At 40.5% G+C, this 19,689-nt stretch overlaps 1 protein-coding gene across 2 annotated transcripts in view; it reads right to left on the bottom strand.

Moving 5' to 3' along the window:
• Nucleotides 1-694: 694 nt before the first annotated feature.
• The window catches only part of LOC143026301 (son of sevenless homolog 2-like), a 54,023-nt gene continuing 35,028 nt past the window's right edge, over nt 695-19,689 (bottom strand). The window contains exons 19-27 of one of the 2 annotated variants that reach the window (XM_076186453.1): nt 18,751-18,933; nt 17,651-17,833; nt 16,455-16,584; nt 14,313-14,485; nt 13,324-13,440; nt 12,573-12,828; nt 11,146-11,402; nt 8,639-8,921; nt 695-4,458 (exon numbers count right to left, since the gene is read on the bottom strand). In XM_076186453.1, coding sequence (XP_076042568.1) covers nt 4,313-4,458; nt 8,639-8,921; nt 11,146-11,402; nt 12,573-12,828; nt 13,324-13,440; nt 14,313-14,485; nt 16,455-16,584; nt 17,651-17,833; nt 18,751-18,933 — 1,728 coding nt within the window. In that variant the 3' untranslated portion in view covers nt 695-4,312. The remainder of the gene's footprint in view (nt 4,459-8,638; nt 8,922-11,145; nt 11,403-12,572; nt 12,829-13,323; nt 13,441-14,312; nt 14,486-16,454; nt 16,585-17,650; nt 17,834-18,750; nt 18,934-19,689) is intronic. The other variant, XM_076186454.1, reaches the window with a different exon arrangement.

Raw genomic sequence — 19,689 nt, 5'->3', positions numbered from 1 at the left:
CCAGCCTAGTAACCCCTATCATACTTCTCAGACACCTCATCTATGCTTGAACTCTGCACCCCTTTATCCCATCCATCCATCTCATTCTTGGTCTTCCCTTCAATTTTACTCCATCCATCTCCACTTTCCACATTATTTTTGCTAAAATTTCTTCACTCATTCTTTCTACATTCCCTTACCATCCAAGTATTCTTTGATCAACCATATCTGCTGGTTCTTTCCATCTCAATTCTCTGCCTCACCTCCTCTTTTCTCATTATCTATTTTCATAACCACCACCACCATACTTCCTTATTAATATAGTTATTACTGTTGTCTCCAGTTTCACAAACTGGGAACCTGCAGCCCTACAGCTGCCAGTAGTAGTCCATAGGTGCTCTTATGGACCATTCTGGAAGAAAATGCTGAACTGTTGTCTGTGTTGTATTTGTGTACAACTTTTTGTCACCAGCTTATGGTGGTGACAGAAAGGGGATAATCACCGTCTGTATGCTGTCCTTACAATGGAGGATACAATCAGTTAACAAGAGAGAAATTTTGGGTCTTGTCCAAAGACTGTCACACCCTAGGGGCTGTATCTCCAGATGAAGGTGATAATGCCCATTTATAAAAACATGAGGTGTGCTATTAAGGTCCATCTCAAGGTTAGTATTCAACTGAATTGAGTTTGAGTAAAGGGTATTAAAAGTTTGAATCCATATAGTTGGACTAATTTTAATCTTATTTAATGACTTAATTTTAACAAATATATAAATATGTACATAATCTTGCTACAAACTATTTCATTGTCTTGCGTAACAAGATACCCTAGGGTCCTTACTGCTAGACTGGAAATGTTTGTATCAATGGCAGGAGGGTTGCCCGAGGTTTTGCCTGGCGTATATCACATTTGCCACCCATGCCACACTTGCCCCTACTGCTGGCAATCTTCTTGACTCTTTCTGGCTTTCAAACAACAGAAACCCATTCATCAAGTTGGCTTATGACATCTTGTATAGAAAGATGTAAAAAAAGAGGGTTGATAGAAACAGTGTGTTAGAAGTCTCAATGTCTGACATAAGTGTGGATGCAAAAGACATCCAGTCATACATTTTAAGTCTGATAGTCATACATACAATGAGGAGCATTTACAATTATCTATATATGATGGGGTGCTTGTGGGTACTTACAGTTGTACATAAAATGAAAGCAACAGAACTGTAGTGATACTCTTTCAATGCAATGAAACAACAAAAGTGAATGATAGGCAAAGTCATACAATGATAGAAATATACATTTATATATACTGTGCAATGATATTCATTCAAACATACTATGACAAGCACAAGTTCACACATACCAAGATGAGAATACACAATCATAAATATATGATGGGCTTACATACATAAAATGAGATGGAAATCTTCATACACTGATGGTATGTACAATAACAATCATCCACTCTAACATGACTATCCATATACAATTATAGCATAATAATGGAAATGAGAGTGAAGTGGTATCGGGCAAGTGGCAAGATGTTAAAAGTTGATCATCTATATTCCCTGTATCACAATTTGCATCAATTTACAAGTGCATATTTCAGATTTTACAAGGAGCAACTAATTATACACAACAGTATATCCAAATCAACAAGAAAATGTAGACACTATGTTGGGATGCAAATCTAAGATTGTAGAACCCTGATAAAGGAATAGATACTAATGATTATAAGATTGTGTATGTGTGTGTGTGTGTGTGTAAAAAGGTCAGCCTGAAGTACAAACATGGCACAACCAGCTATGTGGCAAAGTGGAGTATGCATGCATGCATGCATGCATGGGCTCCCCTGGCATACCCTCCTCGCATCACAGATATACGCTTGGACCTAGGCCGCATCTAGAGGAGGCATTGTAGATGAAGGGAAAGACATGACATGACTCCATTTCACCTTTGCTGTGTCATACACTCTCACTATGAATAAGCTTATATGTGGGAGTCTAGCAACTAAGGACCACTTTGTACACAATGATCCTGCTTTGACACTAATGTAGCTGTATCAGGAGCAGCTCTCCACAAGAGCAGCTCAATGGCCAGGCAGGTCAAAGAACAGCTTTTCATTCCTCATCTTGCGAGTGGTGAGCCCACAACATTTGGCTGAGCACTGGACAGACTCCAAAGGATCTAGAGATACCTCAACTATTGTTCAGTGCTGTCAAGATGCCTAGAATATTGTTCAGCAGTATCAAGATGCCTATAATATCATTCAGCACTATCAAGACACCTAAAATATCGTTCAGGGCTATCAAGACACCTAAAATATTGTTCAACACAATAAAAATGCTTCATGTTCAGTGCAATTGAAATGCTTCATATCACAGAGCACAAGGCCAATGCCGTCAATACTATTAACACTGTGAAGATGCCTAAAATCTTACATTAAAAGTAATGTTTAGCCCCACTCAATCTTTTCTCTTCTTCATTTTTTTTCTTTTTCCTTTTTTCTTTTTTTTTTCTTTTTTCTTTTTTTTCATTACATAGTGATGCCTAAAATACTGCTACTTGCCACTTGGTCTAATATATTCTTAAACATTTTGACATGTCTAACATATTGTTAGGCACTGTCTAGAAGCTAATGATATTGTTGAGCAATGCCAAAGTGCCTATAGTAACATTCAACTGCAACATAATTAAGCATTTTAAGTGCTTCACATGGCTAGGGAGTGTCAAGTGACTGCTTGTAAATGCACCGTCTTGCTACCCCAGCCACTCTCGGCTTTCATACTGACGGTCTTTGACTAGATATAATCATATTATGGAAAATGCAAGTGACAACTGTTATACAGCTGAATTGTGTGCAAAAAGCACTCCTGACTAAAGTGTTCCTCAACCACCATACAAGGTGACGAGTGATCCACTCTTGTCCAAAATGAAAACTTAAGGCATGCAAGACCTTCCCTTCTCATTCTGGCTTCGTTTTGCACTTGAGATATTGTCTCATCATCTATAATAATAATAGTAATAATAATAATAATAAAAAAAGACACTTCTCTAATTTGTCAATCTTCCTATTGTGACATCCACCCATATTTTTCTGTACAAGACACCTACACTTTGTTTTATCTGAATACCTATTTCCCACCCATATTTTCTTGCTCACATCTGCAACCACCTACATCCTTCTATCTTATCTATTCATTGCCCCAGTTCTCTCTGGCATGAGAACAGTGACCCATGTTTACATACTTGCCCTTACTATGCAACATCCAAGCACATTTCTTTTCTTCTAACCTCTTAAACTTTATATTTTGTTTTGAATGAAGCCAGTAATCTTTTGTGGTTACAGGGGAGGGGTGTCTGCTCTGAATGAGGGTCTCAATGAATCCAGACCACATTCATGCTGGAATCCCCCCACCCTCAATCAAATAAAATCATCAGGCATTACACTATCTAAAATTTGTAAAATCTTTTATATGCCTGAGATTAACTTTGAAACACGATTTGCAACTTTTTGCTTTGCCTCAAAACTATGCCCACCCACATGTGATAACAATTAACACACTAAAATATCCAATCCACATTTTTCTGTACTCTATAACTACATCATACAAACCCTTTTCCTTGGTATCCAAAACTACCATTTCATGATTTCATTCTAAGCCACTAAACTCTGTAAACAGAATTCCTTTATATTCTTTTTTTGTCCTCAATCTTCGATGATCGAGCAAGTACTACAGTGAGATCAGTAGCTTATATTCTCTTCTGTCATTTCTATGCCTAAACAATGTCATTTTCTTGGTGAGGCCATAATATGGAATTGAAATGGACACAAGATAAGAGTAATGATATTAATACTGAAGGCCTTTTACCCAACTCCTAGTGGTGCAATGAAAAAGGAACTGAGCACCAGAACAAAGATAGGCAATTCATAATGAACTTCCATCACTTCTTACAGATATAAGGCTAAAAATTAGACAAGCTACACTTCTATAAAAAATGAAAGAAAAAAATATACATTACTGTATTCCTCCAACCTATATCCAACCAGTCCAACTAAACGCCAATATATTACTCAACCTGATGCAGGTTTATGCTCCTGTAATCCAAATCAATATTCTTCCTAAAGTTTCTCACCAAATCAAAATTCACTGTAAAGTGTTCAAGACTTATCTCCCTCGTTCCCTACCTGACCCCCAACTAAAGCTAAATACCCTACCCTTCCCTTTGTACCCCTACCCATCTTACATTCATTGTGTTCACCATCACACAGCAAATACATGAGCACATATCTTCAGGTCATGCACATCATGACCTACTAGCTACAAATCATGCGTTACGAGTGGTGCTGGTCGTAGAAGGGGAAGGTGTGTCGGAAAGCCTGCCTGGGTGGGGGAGTTGGGGGAGAGTCACTGAACTCCCCACTGCCTCCCTCAGTACTGTTGGTCATGATAAGGCCGGGAGCTTGGGCACAAACAGCTGCTGAAAAAAATATATATATTCTTTATTGTATATTCTGGCACAGATTTAAATAAAAATGACTATTCACAATATAACTTGCACTATCAATTACCATAAATACACATGGCAAAAAGCCCTTGGCCCCCTACAAGAGGATGGCAAATTCAAAACCTACACCCACCCAACACCCCTCCAAAACTCATTCACTGTTCTTCCCATCTTAAGTGTTCACAGATGGAAGGGTCATCCCTGTACCCCACAAGTCTTGGATCAGATGCAATACTGTAAGATAGCACCTTCACAACAGGGCCTGACGCCCTAAGTCGGACTCTTTCCATGTCACTGGCTGAAAGTGGTAGAGGAAAGGGAGTAATTGTTGGTAGTCAGCTCCCCACGAGTGAAAAATTTAAGGAATGCAGTTGAAAAGAAATCCTGGGCCTGGTCTGGAAACCATGTGTCAGTCCCTCAAGGCTGCACCTCCATTGTGAGGGGGCTGGGTTCTGAAGATGGGCAGCTTCACTGTCCATTCTGTAGGACCCACATTGGGACTAGAAGAACCCAAGGATAATTACCAGCTCCTAAGGGGCTACAACTTTTCCACACAGTGTAATGAATCAGCAATTACATTGGGTAACAATTTTTCATGAAAGTTTTTGACAGATAACTTGCTCCATTCACCACTTCCTTTATACTGGGGATCCAGCACTTCACATAGCAGCTCACCTGGTGTCTGTTCACTGAACCACTCAGATCCAATATGGCTGCCCTCAGTAATTGACAACAATGAACACTCCAAAAGTTTGGTTTCTTATTTTTTGAGTATCTATAATGCAAAAATTTGTGCTGGTTCCAAACATGCACTTGCTTTTTTTCTACAATCAACCATTTTAGTGATATAGAAAATTATACTAATATAAAGAAACATATGTGGTATGGGAAATCACGCTTACAATTATCATTCATATTTTTCCTTTTTTTCAGGTTTATACCCCTGTCTGGGATATTGGCTGCATGTTATTGTCGAGTTAAAAGCTGCAAAGTAGCATGCAGCTGATACTTTAGGGTTTATATGGGGTGCCCCTACGAACCAAAGCCACACATAATCTTGTCTGTGGTAGAGGAAATATCTGTTCATAGAGAAATGATACTTAATTACACTGCAACTGTCCCTCTGTTATGCTGACCCCCCACTCTTGCTACTGTCCTGTACCACTTCTCTGAATATTCATTTTCTCATTTCGCTGAAACCTGTGGTGGGGGAGAAGAATACTACCACCAAGCATTTCCACTTGAGTTGTATAAGGCAACAAGAAATGGATGGGGATAGGCCTAGGCATCCTTCTCTTTGTAGCCCCAAGGGGCTAAGATAAGAGGGAGGGAAGGGGGTGGTTGGGAGTAGAGTATGATGGGGATGGAATGGGTGGGAGTGGTTTTTATGCCTTTGTCTTTTGGCCACCTTCCTTGTATGGGGGAGAGCCTTTGGTATAAGTATGTATATATACATATATATGTGTATATATATATATATATATATATATATATATATGAAAAAAAAAAAAAAAAAAAAACATATATACATACATATACCAAGGCTTTTTCCCCCTTACAAGGGAGGCAGCCAAAAAAGGAAAAGGCATAAAATCACTCCCACCCATTCCATCCCTAAATACACTCCACACCCCCTCCACCCTCCCTCTTATCTTAGCACCTCCTGGATGATGGGTCATCCCTGCACCTTGTCCACTGCCCTGGGTCAGAAGCAGTGTCGCAAGACACAGCACATCCACAGCAAGGCTGCTTCATTAAATCGGCGATCCCCCCCTCTCCGTCCCCCCATGCATAAAAGGAGAAGACGGGGAGAAATCCCTTTGGGCTGCGTCATATTTTTCTCACACATACTACCTCATCCCCCATCCCCACCCATTCCACCTCAGGCATCACAACATCATCCATATACAACCATTCTCCATTCACCCCTGTCTTCTGTCCTTTCCCGTCCTTCCTCAATTCCCCTCTTCCCCAAAGCCCCCTTCACCCCATCCATCCACCTCATCCTAGGACATCCCCTCATGTTCACTCCCTCCACATCTGCCTTCCATACCTCTTTTACTAGTCTTTCTTCACTCATTCTTTCCATGTGTCCAAACCATCCTAATACTCTTTCATCAACCCTATCTCCCAACTCCCTTTCCACCCCTGTTCTCCTCCTCATTTCTCACTCTATTCTCACTCTCTCTTTCTCATAGTGAGAAAAAACAAAATAAATAAATAAATAAATAATGACATTTAAAGAAGCAAAACTAGTGTTACCCAGTGTTATCATTATTAAATGTGGATCTTTGACTTCTCATAGCAATAGCCCTTAGGGTTACAGAGAACAGGATGCCTAGTCCCGTCACTCCATCCTGTTTTAGCCACCTGTATGACCCGGGTGGGAAGACTTGGTGGCAGTTTTCTTTCGTCCACCCTACTACAGTGGAGAGAGGCAAAAATGGAAATATATACTCAAAGAAGTTTTACAGGTCAGCATTATGAAGGGGGAGGGGGCAGCATAACTAAGGGACAGTCACAGTACAATAAAGTAGCATAACTTCTCTATGATCAGATTTCCTCTAACATAGACAAAATGATGTGTAACTCTGGTCCATAGGGGCATCCCATATCCTGAAGTATCAGGTGCATGCAACTGCGCAAATTATACTGCACAATAATATGCAGCCAATACCTCACTGCCTTGCTGCATTGGTTCTGACTCAGAGCAAGGGACAGAATTAAGGGATGACCCAATGTCCACATGGAGCTATGATGAGAAGGAGGAAAGTATGGTGGATGGGAATGGAATGGGTGGGAGTGGGTACTTGCCTTCTGATTGACTGATTTTTTAAATTTTTTGCTTGAAGGCCAAGCACTGGAGCCGGTAGGCCATTCAGTACGTACTTGCCTTTTGACTTAGCTACCTCCCTTGTAAAGGGGAAAAGTCCTTGGTAAATAGATAGACAGATAGAAATGTGGATCCACAGCATTGTTCCCAACAATATAGAAAACATACACCCTATAAACAATCAATCACTGCCTCAGTTTTACATACATACATATACAAAAGGCTTTTTTTCACCCTTATAAGGGAGGCAGCCAAAATACAAAGGCATAAAGACCACTCCCACCCATTCCATCCCCATCACACTACACTCCCCTTCCTCTTATCTTGGCACCTCCTGGATGACGGATCATCCCTGCATCTCGCCCACTGCCCTGGGTCAGAAGCAGTGTCACAAGACACAGCACATCCACAGCAAGGCCACTTCATTAAATCAGCAACCTCCTCTCCATCCCCTCATGCAGAAAAGGAGATGGGGAGAAATCCCTCAGTTTAACTGAGAGGAAAACCCACAGCCCCACAATGGTTGGCAATGATCCTCAGAACTTCCCAGAGATCTTTCTGGGGAAACAAAAATGAACTGTTGTCTGTGTTATATCAGTTGGGTTCTGTTATCTGAAAGTTGTAGGGAGAGGAGAACAATTGCCTGTTGTCAGTTCTCAATGTGTGAAAAAGTGTAAGAAATATAGCTGAAGATGATAGAGGATATCTTGAGTCCAGTATGGAGACTGAATGTTAGCACCTCAGGGCTGCACCTCCTCATGGTGGTGAGGGAGGTTGATGGGTTTTGAAAATGGTTCCTCCTACAAACAACACAAAATAAAGTATTAAGACCTATATATACATTTGTCAAAAGGCTTTTCCCCCTTACAATAAGGGTAGCTGAGTAACACAATACATTCACCCTACACCCACTCAAAAGCATTTTGCTGTCCTTCCTATCTTAATACCTTATGGATTAAGTCATCCCTATCCTTTACTACATGGCTCAGCTCACAGACAACACAGTAAGACACAGCACTTTTACAGCAAGGCTTGACTGAAAGAGCTGACTGCTTCATTATCTGGCAACCTCCCCTTCCCTGATCCACTTATGAAATATATAGCAGAGAACATTCACTTAGGTTGCATCATATCTTCAGCCATTAACAACTACTCTGCATTCAAATCGTTTCTTCTCTCTCTTGATACTTGGTAAAGAACATTTTCCATTTAAAGAGTGGGAACACACAACTAACACACTAACACACAAATGATCACTTACCAAAACCAAGATAAAAAAAATGTTGGACTGGAAAACTATTTTGACAGATCATCCCTCACCTGAATGTGGCCCATTGGTGGTATGACGACGGGTGAGAGGTGCTGGTGACATGTCCAAAGAGGAGTTGCGACGATGAGGAGGAGGAGGATCCAGCTGGTGCTGGGGACGGGCTGGTGGTGGAGGCATTGGAGGACTGGGTCGGTGGTGGAGATGGAGGCTGCCTTGGTGAAAGAGAACCCCTCCACTGGAGTGCATGCGAGGTAATGTAGCATTGCGTGGTGGAATTGGGGGCGGGGACACATCACGAGGAGGCAACTCAGGAGCGTCAGGTGCTTGTTTTACCTGAAACATATTCCCTTTAGTTCAATTCTGGCCACAGCTCCTTCCCCAAGAAATATTACTGAACATATTAATTCATGATTTAAATACATGAATAAAACTGGGAACAAAGACAGATATCTGCAAGTGATGGTTATGTAAAATGGATTCTCATAAGAGAGGAAGAGAGGAATTGAGCAGCCAAAATGACATAACAAATCCCTATCGATGTCCCACCTTTACCTCAAACCACTCACTCTCTCCTCTGTATTGGGTGGCTATTGAAACTAAAAGTACTGAACAATGTATTTATCACAAGGTGACAAAGCACCACAATTACAATATGTCTTTACACCACGAAGGTGAGCTAGCAACTGCTTGTGTGGGTATGCAGCCTTACTTGGCGGGAAGCTTACAAGACTGCATGGTTCCATTACAAAATGGGCATATGGAAATGCAACCAATTAATACAATACTAAATACTAAATAATTATTTAACATGTGACCAATATATAAGGCAAAAAACATGTCATGTTGCCTTGGCTGTTCAATTTATAAATGGATGGGGTGGTATGAGATTTAAATGTAAGGGCAATGGGTCAGGGATTGGAGATGGTTAAAGAAAAGGGAGAAAAGTGGGAGATATGCCAGTTGTTGTTTGCTGATGACACTGCACTTGTAACAGGATCAGAGGAGGGATTGAGGATGATAGTGTCAGAGTTTGGAAAGGTGTGTGAAAGAAGGAAGTTGAAGATAATCAAATAAAAGTAATGTGATGTGATGTACAAGGAGAGAGGATGGCAGCAAACTGAAAGTGAGTGTTAGGGGAGAGACTAGAGGAAGTGGATAGCTTTAGATACTTGGGGGCAAATGTGGCAGGAAAGGGAGGAATGGAGGTGGAGGTAGAATGTAGATTGGGAGAAGCAAGTAAATGCTTTGGGGGATTAAAAAGCGTAATGAGAAACAGACATTTGGGAACTGATCCTAAGAGGAGATTGTATGATTGGAGTGATTGTGCTGACAGCACTGTATGGGGCAGAAACATGGAGCATAAAAGAGAAAGAGAGAATTTAAATATGAGATGAAATGCCTGAGGAATATGATAGGGGTTACTTTGCTGAATAGAGTGAGAAATGAGGTGAGGAGGAGACCAGGGGTGGAAAGAGAGTTGGGAAATAGGGTTGATGAAAGAAAGTATTGGGATGGTTTGGACACATGGAATGAACGAGTGAAGAATGATTAGTAAAAGAGATGTGGAAGGCAGAGGTGGAGGAAGTGAACATGAGGGGGCGACAAGGATAAGATGGATGGATGGGGTAAAAGGGACATTGGGAAAGAGGGGAATGTCTGTTGAGGAAGGAAGGGAGAAGATTAGGGTGAGTGGAGAACAGTTGTGTATGGATGATACTGTGATGCATGGGAGCGGGTGGAGGATGGGGGTGAGTGCGTGTGAATGATATTTTGACACAGCCCAAAGTGATTTCTCTCCCTCTCTTTTCCTTCATGAGGGGACAGAGACTATATGAAGTGGCCTTGCTGTGGATGTGCTGTGTCTTGTGACACTGTTTTTGACCCAGGGCAGTGGGTGAAATACAGGGATGACCCATAATCCAGGAGGAGCCAAGAAAAGAGGGAGGGAGTGGTGGTGAATGGGAGTGGAGTATGTGGGGATGAAATGGGTGGGAGTGAATTTATGCCTTTGACTACCTCCTTTGTATAGGGGCAAAAGCAGTTGGTATATGTTTTTATCCAATTATCAGAAATATTTTGGAAGGAATATTATTTCAGCCTTTGATGGTTCTGGTTGGAGTTCTTGACTTCTTATAGGTTGAACATACAGAGCAAAATCCCTAGTCCCATAACTCCATCCCACTTTGCTGCATTTCATAACTTGCATGGGAATCATAATGGCACAACTCTTTCCTCCCACTGCCTACAGGGGACACATGGGATTATAAGATCTAATCAAAGAAGTGGTACAGGTTAGTTTAATGGGAGCAGCATAAAGGAGGGATATTTGTAGTGCAAAAAGTAGCATCATTGCCCTAGGAGTAGAGATTTTACTATATAAAAGACAAATGATGTGTGGCTCTAGTCTGTAGGGGGATCTCAAAACAGTCCCTAAAGCACTGGTTGGATGCTACTAGGCAATTTCTACTGCACAATAACATACAGTCAATACTCCAGTATGGGGGGTATGAAATGAAAACAGGAAATGAAACTTAAAATATAGAAGAAAGAAAATTACCTTTGGAGAAGTGTCTCCTACAGAGGGCTCTCTCTTGCGTCCCCTGGGAGGTAAAGGTGGAGGTCCTTGTGCATGTGGATGAGGAACTGGAGGAGGAGCTGACATAATGAGCAGTGGTGCAGGAGGGGCAAGCATCATGACAGGGTTCATACTCTGCACAGAGGAGGCAGCCGCAACAACAGGCACAGCAGGTGGGACTGTGCCCATCACAGTACTAGACATAGAGTTACCTTCTCTGCTTGGAAGGCCTACTGCAACTGGAAAAGAACAATCAGGTCAAAAATACTATTTATATGTAAACACACCAAAGGCCATTTTCCCCTTAACCCCTTCCATACGGGGCCGCACACGTAGGCGTCATGGGGAGCGAGTGTATTCGCGAGGCTGCCATATCGGCGTCTTGATTATATTTATTGTAGTCGCCCCTCCATAATGACATTCTTTCTAATTCTTTTGTAATCGCATTTTCTATGGTTATCAAAATTCACGGGTGAAGAGAGAACGATCGATATAAGCGGTGACTATATTTTATGATGCGAGTATTATTACGACACGTCGTACGGCTGGCATTGGTTGCTGCCACCGAGATCTAAGTCCATGACGCCTACGTGTGCGGCACCGTATGGAAGGGGTTAAAAGGAAGGTGGCTCAATCAAAGCACACAACTTTTTATATATACATACAGACATAATATTAATAGGCCATCCTTCTATCTTGTTCTCAGTCTTCCTCTCATGTTCACTCCATCCATTTCTGCCTTCCACACTTTTTTTTTTCTTTTCTTTCTTCATTCACTCACATCACTTCACTTGTTCTCATCCACCCTACACCTATCCAAAACCCATTGATCACCCTTCCCATCTTAGCATCTTGTGGATAAAAGGTCATCTCTATCCCTATGCACAGCACTGAGGTCCAAGACTAAGCAGTGAGACTCGATGCTTCCACAACAGGACCTGATGGCTACAGCTGGTTTACCCCTATGGTTTCATTAATTGGAGCCCCTTCACCCTCCACAACCATTCTAAAAATATCTACGTAGGTGAGATAAAGGAGTCCTTTGGACCATGTTATTTCTTCATTTATTTGCTACCACTTTCTTCTCATATATTTTGGACTATGGCATCCAATGCCCCCTTCATCCCATCCATCCACATTATTCTTGGTTACCCTCTGAAGATGATATGAATAATAATATTTCTTGATATGGTTTGTTGATATGGTTTAACGTCACAAACTCCCCCTATATGTAGGCTAAGACGGTGCCCCTTACAGAGCCCTTTGTAGTGTGGAATTTAATGAACCATGCCCTTAGTTCAACTTCGCCGGTGGCAGGACTCAAACTGCCATTCCTTCGACCTTCGCCGCAAGTAACGACGCCCTAACCCACTAGGCCAGCGAGCTTCCCATATAATAATATTTCTTACCTGCATTTTGTCCAATTTCCACATTAGCAAATATGCTGTGGTTTGAAGCTGCTGGTGCAGTGTGGGGAGGTGTGCGAGGACCTGTAAGGGGTGGAGTGCGAGGTGTGGAAGGAGTTGGAGGAGTAAGCATGGGCGTGGTATCTTCCCCTTCCTCATTTAGCTTAGGTGTGAAGACATTTATGGGATTCGGCACAATTCGATTACTACGTGGTTTGATGCCCGGACTCTTTAAGGACAGATGGGGCCATCTTCGTTCCTGTAACCATTATTTGTGTGAAATATAGTGTGCTGTATCCACCCAAAAAGAAATTAAACTATTACCAAGTGACTAGAAAAGTTCTAGTTCTGATTAAACTTCACAAACAAAACAACTTCTAAAATATATATTCAACTGCATCACCATTTCTATTCAGACATCTATTATTCCTTTAATCCAATACAGCTACATAAAATAATAGTGATATTTCTTAATACCTTATCCATACAAGCCTATCCTTTAGCATTACGTTTTTTGCCTTCAACTCTTAAGTCTGTCTTCGTCGTCATAGTAGTTAGTCATATGCCCTTTAAAAGGCACATGAATGCATCCCTATTTTAGACTGACGTCAGGATATATACAGAGGAACAAAAGTAAAATCTGATGACAACAGTTCAAACCTATCAAAACAATGTACAAGTCCCAATGTATTATGATGAATATTTTGAGGAATATAAAAGAAACTTGCAACAAATACAAAAAACAAATAATCACCTTCAGTAGTGCTTTTTTACAGTTCTTGGGTTCAATTTCCTTGGACTTGTTGTATAGGTAATTGCAAATTTCATGTTCACTTAGCCCCTCAAATGGTTGAAGTGTTTCCAAGAAATTCTGCCAAGAATAATCCAATTCAGTATAACTGTAGGATCATGCACACAGTACATTAAATATTATGAAGACTCATCAATCATTGTATTGACCTGAACCTCACTTGCTAGAGACCAGTAACCACAAGAGATCTGATCAAACTCACAAGCCAGGTTACCCCATATGTCACTTTGTGAAGAGATTTTGTGAAGTTCTCTGGAGTGAGTTTAAGGAACTGTAAGATACCATGTTCTATGTCTTCTATGTGGTGATACCATTAAGAGCACCTGGTGTTAAGTACCAAGCCAGTTCTATATTGGTATTATTTTAGTGTTGGATGAAGACCTGGCCTTAGCATGCTAATGTCATTCATGTCTTGGTAAGGATGTATTGGGGGGTACTGGGGGGCAGGTTATTGTACATGTTTGAGTAGAGGAATGCAGGGATTGTTCTTATGTTGCATTTGGTGGGCTGTGTTTGTGTGATATAGTTGGAGAAGTGGACGGGGTCAAAGGCCCTTGCATTGAACTGTGTGCCTATCATTCTCAACTACTGCTCTATGGTAAAGGTCTGGTTTCTGGTGGTGGTGAAGATGTTGATAGGTTCTGAGGATGGGTGGGAGGGAGAAGATTCTCTCTGACATCCATTTTACAAGACCATCATCTTTAGGTGCCTATCACTGTTCTGTGGCCACAGGTACTCAACATCAAGTCTCCAAGTTTACAGGGTAAGCAGAAAATTTGGTGTCCTCATGTCTGCAGATCCCAAAGCAAATCAACATACTCAAATTCTCCCACCAACAATATCATATTAACAAAATTACAACTTCTATATGTGCAACACGTATATAAAGTATGCAGTCTTGACACTCAGTTGGAACTCTATTTAAAACTTACTCTTATCTTTGGTTCTGTTTCTAAACAATATGGTTGGTTTTGGTACTGTTGGATCTCCCCTGTAATCTCTGCAACTTTACGCCGCTTAGAAAAGTTGATGAGGCCCTCTGCAGCATTCTGAAGAAAGTCTGCATTGCCTTCTTCTATGTGCAGAATATTGGTGAGGTACATCCCTATAAAGAAATATGAAAACTAAATACAAGCTGACACATGTATACAGATTTTTTTGAACACCTCTTAAAATCTTCCCCTAAAAATATGAACAGGGTGAAAGATAAGGGTAACACACTTTTACAAATTTCATAACCCTAAAGGAAGATAATAACATATCAGATTGGATATACATATACCAAATGTTTTTTCCCCCTTACAAGGGAGGTAGCCAAACTTAGAGGCATAATCCACCCATTTCATCCCCACATACTTCACTCCCATTCATCACCCCTCCGTCCATCTTTTCTTGGCTCCTCCTGGATGATGGGTCATCCCTGCATCTTGCCCGCTACCCTGGGTCAGAAGCAATGCAGTGAGCCACAGCACATCCATAGCAAGGCCACTTAATATAACTGGCAACCCGCACCCCTTCCTCTCTGTCCTCTCATGCAGAGAAAGAGAAAACTGGAAGAAATCCCTTTTGGGTGTATCAAAATATCATTCACACATATTTACTCAATACAATCCCATCTCCCAGCCACTCCCTTCTATACATCAGAGCATATACAACCAATCTCCATTCACCCCAACATTGTCTTTTCCCTTTCTTCCTCATATGATATTCCTCTCTTTTTCAAAGCCCCTTTTATATCATCCATCCATCTCATCCTTGGTCATCCCCTCATATTCACTCCTTCCACATTTCTAATATTTCTTCACTCATTCTTTCCACATGTCCAAACAACTCTTTCATCAACCCTATCTCCCAACTCCCTTTCTATCCCCACTTTCCCCCTCACCTCCACATTTCTCACTCTATCCAGCAAAGTAACCCCTACCATACTTCTCAGGCATTTCATCTGAAACACATTTAAACTCTCCCTCTCTTACATACCATGTTTCTGCTCCATACAGTGCTGTCATCACAATAACTCCCTCAAACACTCTTCTTTTAGCATCCATTCCCAAATGTTAATTTCTAATTACACTTTTTAATCCCTCAAGGTATTTACTTGCTTCTCTCAATCTACATTCTACTTCCACCTCCATTACTCCCTTCCCCACCACATTTGCATCCATGTATCTAAAGCTATCTACTTCCTCCAGTCTCTCTCCCTTGATACTCACTTCCAGTTTACTGCCATCCTCTCCCCTTGCACATTTCATCACTTTACTTTTACCCACATTTATCTTCAACTTCCTTCTTTCATACACCTTCCCAAACTCCGTCATTATCCCTGGATCATTACCCTTGCATTTACCTCTAGCACCACCCCTATCTATGTATTAACTGAACAGCCAAGGCGACATAACGCATCCCTGGTAAAGTCCCACCTTTACCTAAAACCCCTCACTCTCTTAATTTCTAATTCTAACACAGGCTCTACTACTCTCGTAAAACCTCTTGATTACTCTTAATCCCTTTCCAAATCCATAAAGGCCCAAAAAAACATCCTTACCTATTCCTAAAGCTTTCTCACATATCTGCCTTACTACAAAAATCTGATCCATGCAACCTGTTCTAAACCCACAGTTCCTAATAAATTGCTCCATTCTTCTAATCTTCTCAATCAAAATCATCCCATAAGCCTTCCCAACTACACTGGATAAAAAAGAAGAAAATTTATAGACACTGAACTCAAGACTTTATGACCTGTAGCAGAAAGCACTAAGGTAAAGGCCTAGATATATTATGACATTAAAACAACTCAATATGATGAATGATCAAGTATACAAACTCTTCCCAACATAAAATCCATTTACCACTCTACCAATGTTCTTGCAGCTCAGATGAAATACATATGAAATCTCAAGTGATGACAGCAAAAGTGTAAAGATCTAAACATGAAAAACACACTAAAAACATGGAGCAATATCATCAACAACAACACATGAAATGATCATCTTTCACTCCCGGAACACTCGCACTTCTGAAGAGTTGACTGTCCATGCTCACATGGCATGGACTTGAAATAATATCAAACTTACCAAAGAATGGGACACAGGGTGGGTTGATTGATCTTAGTTTCTCTTGATATTTCCTGCAATGGTTTTTACTCAGTTCTGATGCTTCATCATATATTTTTAGATGTCCTGGTTGTAATCGCTTTCTGACTTCCTGTTAAAATTACACACAGTATTAATTATATTTCCCAAACTGAAATAATGACTACAGTTATATGCATTCGCTACTTTAGGAATTTGGTGGCACTTCCACAGACCAATCACACAATCATCTTTTCTTTGAAAACAAAATGCCACTTGTACAGAAATACTGAGCCTCTATTTAACTTTTACTATTTATTTCTGCTTTCCTCCTTAAATCTCTACTTTACCACTTTGGACTCTACCTCTTAATACTGTGACAGGAGGATAAAAAATACTATTATGCTCCCACAGATGTTGTGAAAGGCAACTGAATGGAGCAGTACAAAAGGAAGGACCATTTCCCTTTCTGTATTTTTCTCCCTTGAGGTGTCAAGGCATGTTATGACTTGGCTCTACCCCTTGCATGGTGTTAAATGCATTTGATATTCATATCCAATATACAGTGGAATATTCATGAGTCTTTTGGCATGACTTATTACTAGAGCTGATGTCTCTCAGTCTTGTGTAGACAAGGCACCTGTTGACTTTGTTGTCTACATCATATACACCTTTGCAAGTTATGGATTGCCCTTGGTCAGGTTAATATATCAAGGTTATAAATCCCAGCAGAGATTCCCTCCAGAAGAATAATTGGATCAATGATTAACTTCCATTCATTTTAGTGGAATTAGAGGACCAGTAACTAAATAAATAGACAATTAATGAATGTCACTTTTTATCAACTTTCCTGCCACTGCTTATTACTAATTATGGTCATTAATAATAAAAAATAAATAACTAACTAAATAAATAAAATATATCAAGGTTATAAATCCCAGCAGAGATTCCCTCCAGAAGAATAATTGGATCAATGATTAACTTCCATTCATTTTAGTGGAATTAGAGGACCAGTAACTAAATAAATAGACAATTAATGAATGTCACTTTTTATCAACTTTCCTGCCACTGCTTATTACTAATTATGGTCATTAATAATAAAAAATAAATAAATAACTAAATAAATAAAATAAATAAATAAATAAATAAAATAAATCAATAATAAAAAAAAAAAAATAATAAATAAATAAATAACTTACATTTTTTGTCAACTCAAGACGATGTACAGCAGCAGAATCAAGTGCACTGGAAACTTCAAGAAGTCCATTGAAGTTATTAAGATCATGGAACATCACCATAATCTCAATAATTCTAATCATCACAGCCACACGCTCTTCAGCATTTTCACAGTCAACAATGCACTTCATGAACCAGTTTGTTACCTGGAAAAAGAAAATACAGTGGATACACATACTGGTACATGAATGGTCTCCAACTACCATCTGCAACAGGCAATACACATCAAGGCTGGGTCTCCTGAATCACAAGAGGACACACAAAAGTTAAATAGAAGTTAAATGGAGAAACTAAATGAAGTTAAACGGAGACAATCATCCTTGCATCAAGGGATAGCCACGGCGATGACATGAATAGTTAACACCAATGTGCCATTTACATAAACTATCTGTGTCTTCTATGTAGTGACTGGATTGAAGGTGGTCTTTTGCCAGACAAACTGGTACTGTTTCAATTATGGCAGTAAAATGTTGCCCATTCAATCTTAGCTCTTTGCGGACAAGAGTCATCCCACTCCTTTACCCAATGCATAGGTCACAAGCAATGCAGCATGACAGAGGGCCTCTACAGCAGGGACTGGTGGCAAAAGCCAGTCTAACAACCCCCCCGCCCACACACACATACACACACATTACTACTTCATTAAATGGTGATCCTTCCCCATCATCCATTCCAGAAATTACAACGCAGACAAGAAATCCCTATCAGCTGTATTCATTTTTCATTCATTCATAATCACTCTCCACTCATATCTATCTCTTGTCCTTTCCTTTCCCCCTTCACCTCATCCACCTATCCATCCCATTCTCAATCTTCCCTCAAGTCTATTCCATCTGCCTCTCCTTTCCACACTGTTTCACTTTTCCATTCATTCTTTCCATATGTCCAGACCATCTAAGCATTCTTTGATCAACCCTCTGCCATATTTCTTTCCATCCCTACTGTCAAAAATCTTCATTAAATAATTAAAAAAAATCACAGGAAATACTGGTAGCTATGAGACATCTACTATATATGAAAAAAAAAAAAAAAAAATCACAATTGTTGTATTACGAAAACATACATTATTTGTATGATGAATCATCTTGAGAAGGTAAGGTGAGCGTTTTTCCTTATCCTCCTTGATCCAAGGCGTTCCAACCAACTCCGATGGCTTGACAGCACGATACAGTTCAAACTCCAACAAAGTCAGCTGACGAGCAATTTCAATGGGATGCAGCATTAACAAAGGCAAAACAAGGTCCGGCTGTAAAAAGAAAAGGTTCATCACAAATAGGTAAGGGGACAGGAGGGAGGGAGGAAGGGAGAGAAATGGAGGGGAAGAGTGTGAGGGGGATAGATGGAGGGTGAGAGAGGGAGAGAAGGAAAGAGGGAAAGAAAGAGAGGATAGGCAGAGAGAATTAGTATTTCAGATAAAACCAACACTTCCGTACTTGAGGACTCCTATTACACTAAGATATAAATTCATAAAGGTAAAGGAAGTATCTTCAAGGAGGCCAGTAGAACTTAAAGTGATTGAATCATTCACTCCCCCCCCCCCCCAAAAAAAAAAAAAAAAATAATAATAATAATAATAATAATAATAATAATAAAGAAATAGAATTAAATAAATAAATACACACATACCAAAGGCTTTTACCCCCTTACACGGGGGGGGGGTGGCCAAAAAGAAAAAGGCATAGAAATCACTCCCACCCATTTCATTTCCCATATATTCTACTCCCCTCCACCCTCCTATCTTGGCACCTCCTGGATGACAGGCCATCTCTGCATCCTGTCCACTGCCCTGGGTCAGCAGTGTCGCAAGACACAGCACATCCACAGCAAGGCTGCTTCATTAATTCTGCAACCCCCCCTCTCCATCCCCTCATGCAGAAAAGGAGAAGATGGGGAGAAATCCCTTCAGGCTGCATCAAATTTTTTCTCATACGTACTTCCTCATCCCCCTTCCCCCAACCCACTCCCCCTCATGCAGCCTAGCCTCATCTATATACAACCCCCC

This window comes from Oratosquilla oratoria, chromosome 6, assembly GCF_046742065.1.
Source record: "Oratosquilla oratoria isolate Oo_2021 chromosome 6, ASM4674206v1, whole genome shotgun sequence".
NCBI lineage: Eukaryota > Metazoa > Arthropoda > Malacostraca > Stomatopoda > Squillidae > Oratosquilla > Oratosquilla oratoria.
This window is presented reverse-complemented; position numbering and strand designations above follow the sequence as displayed.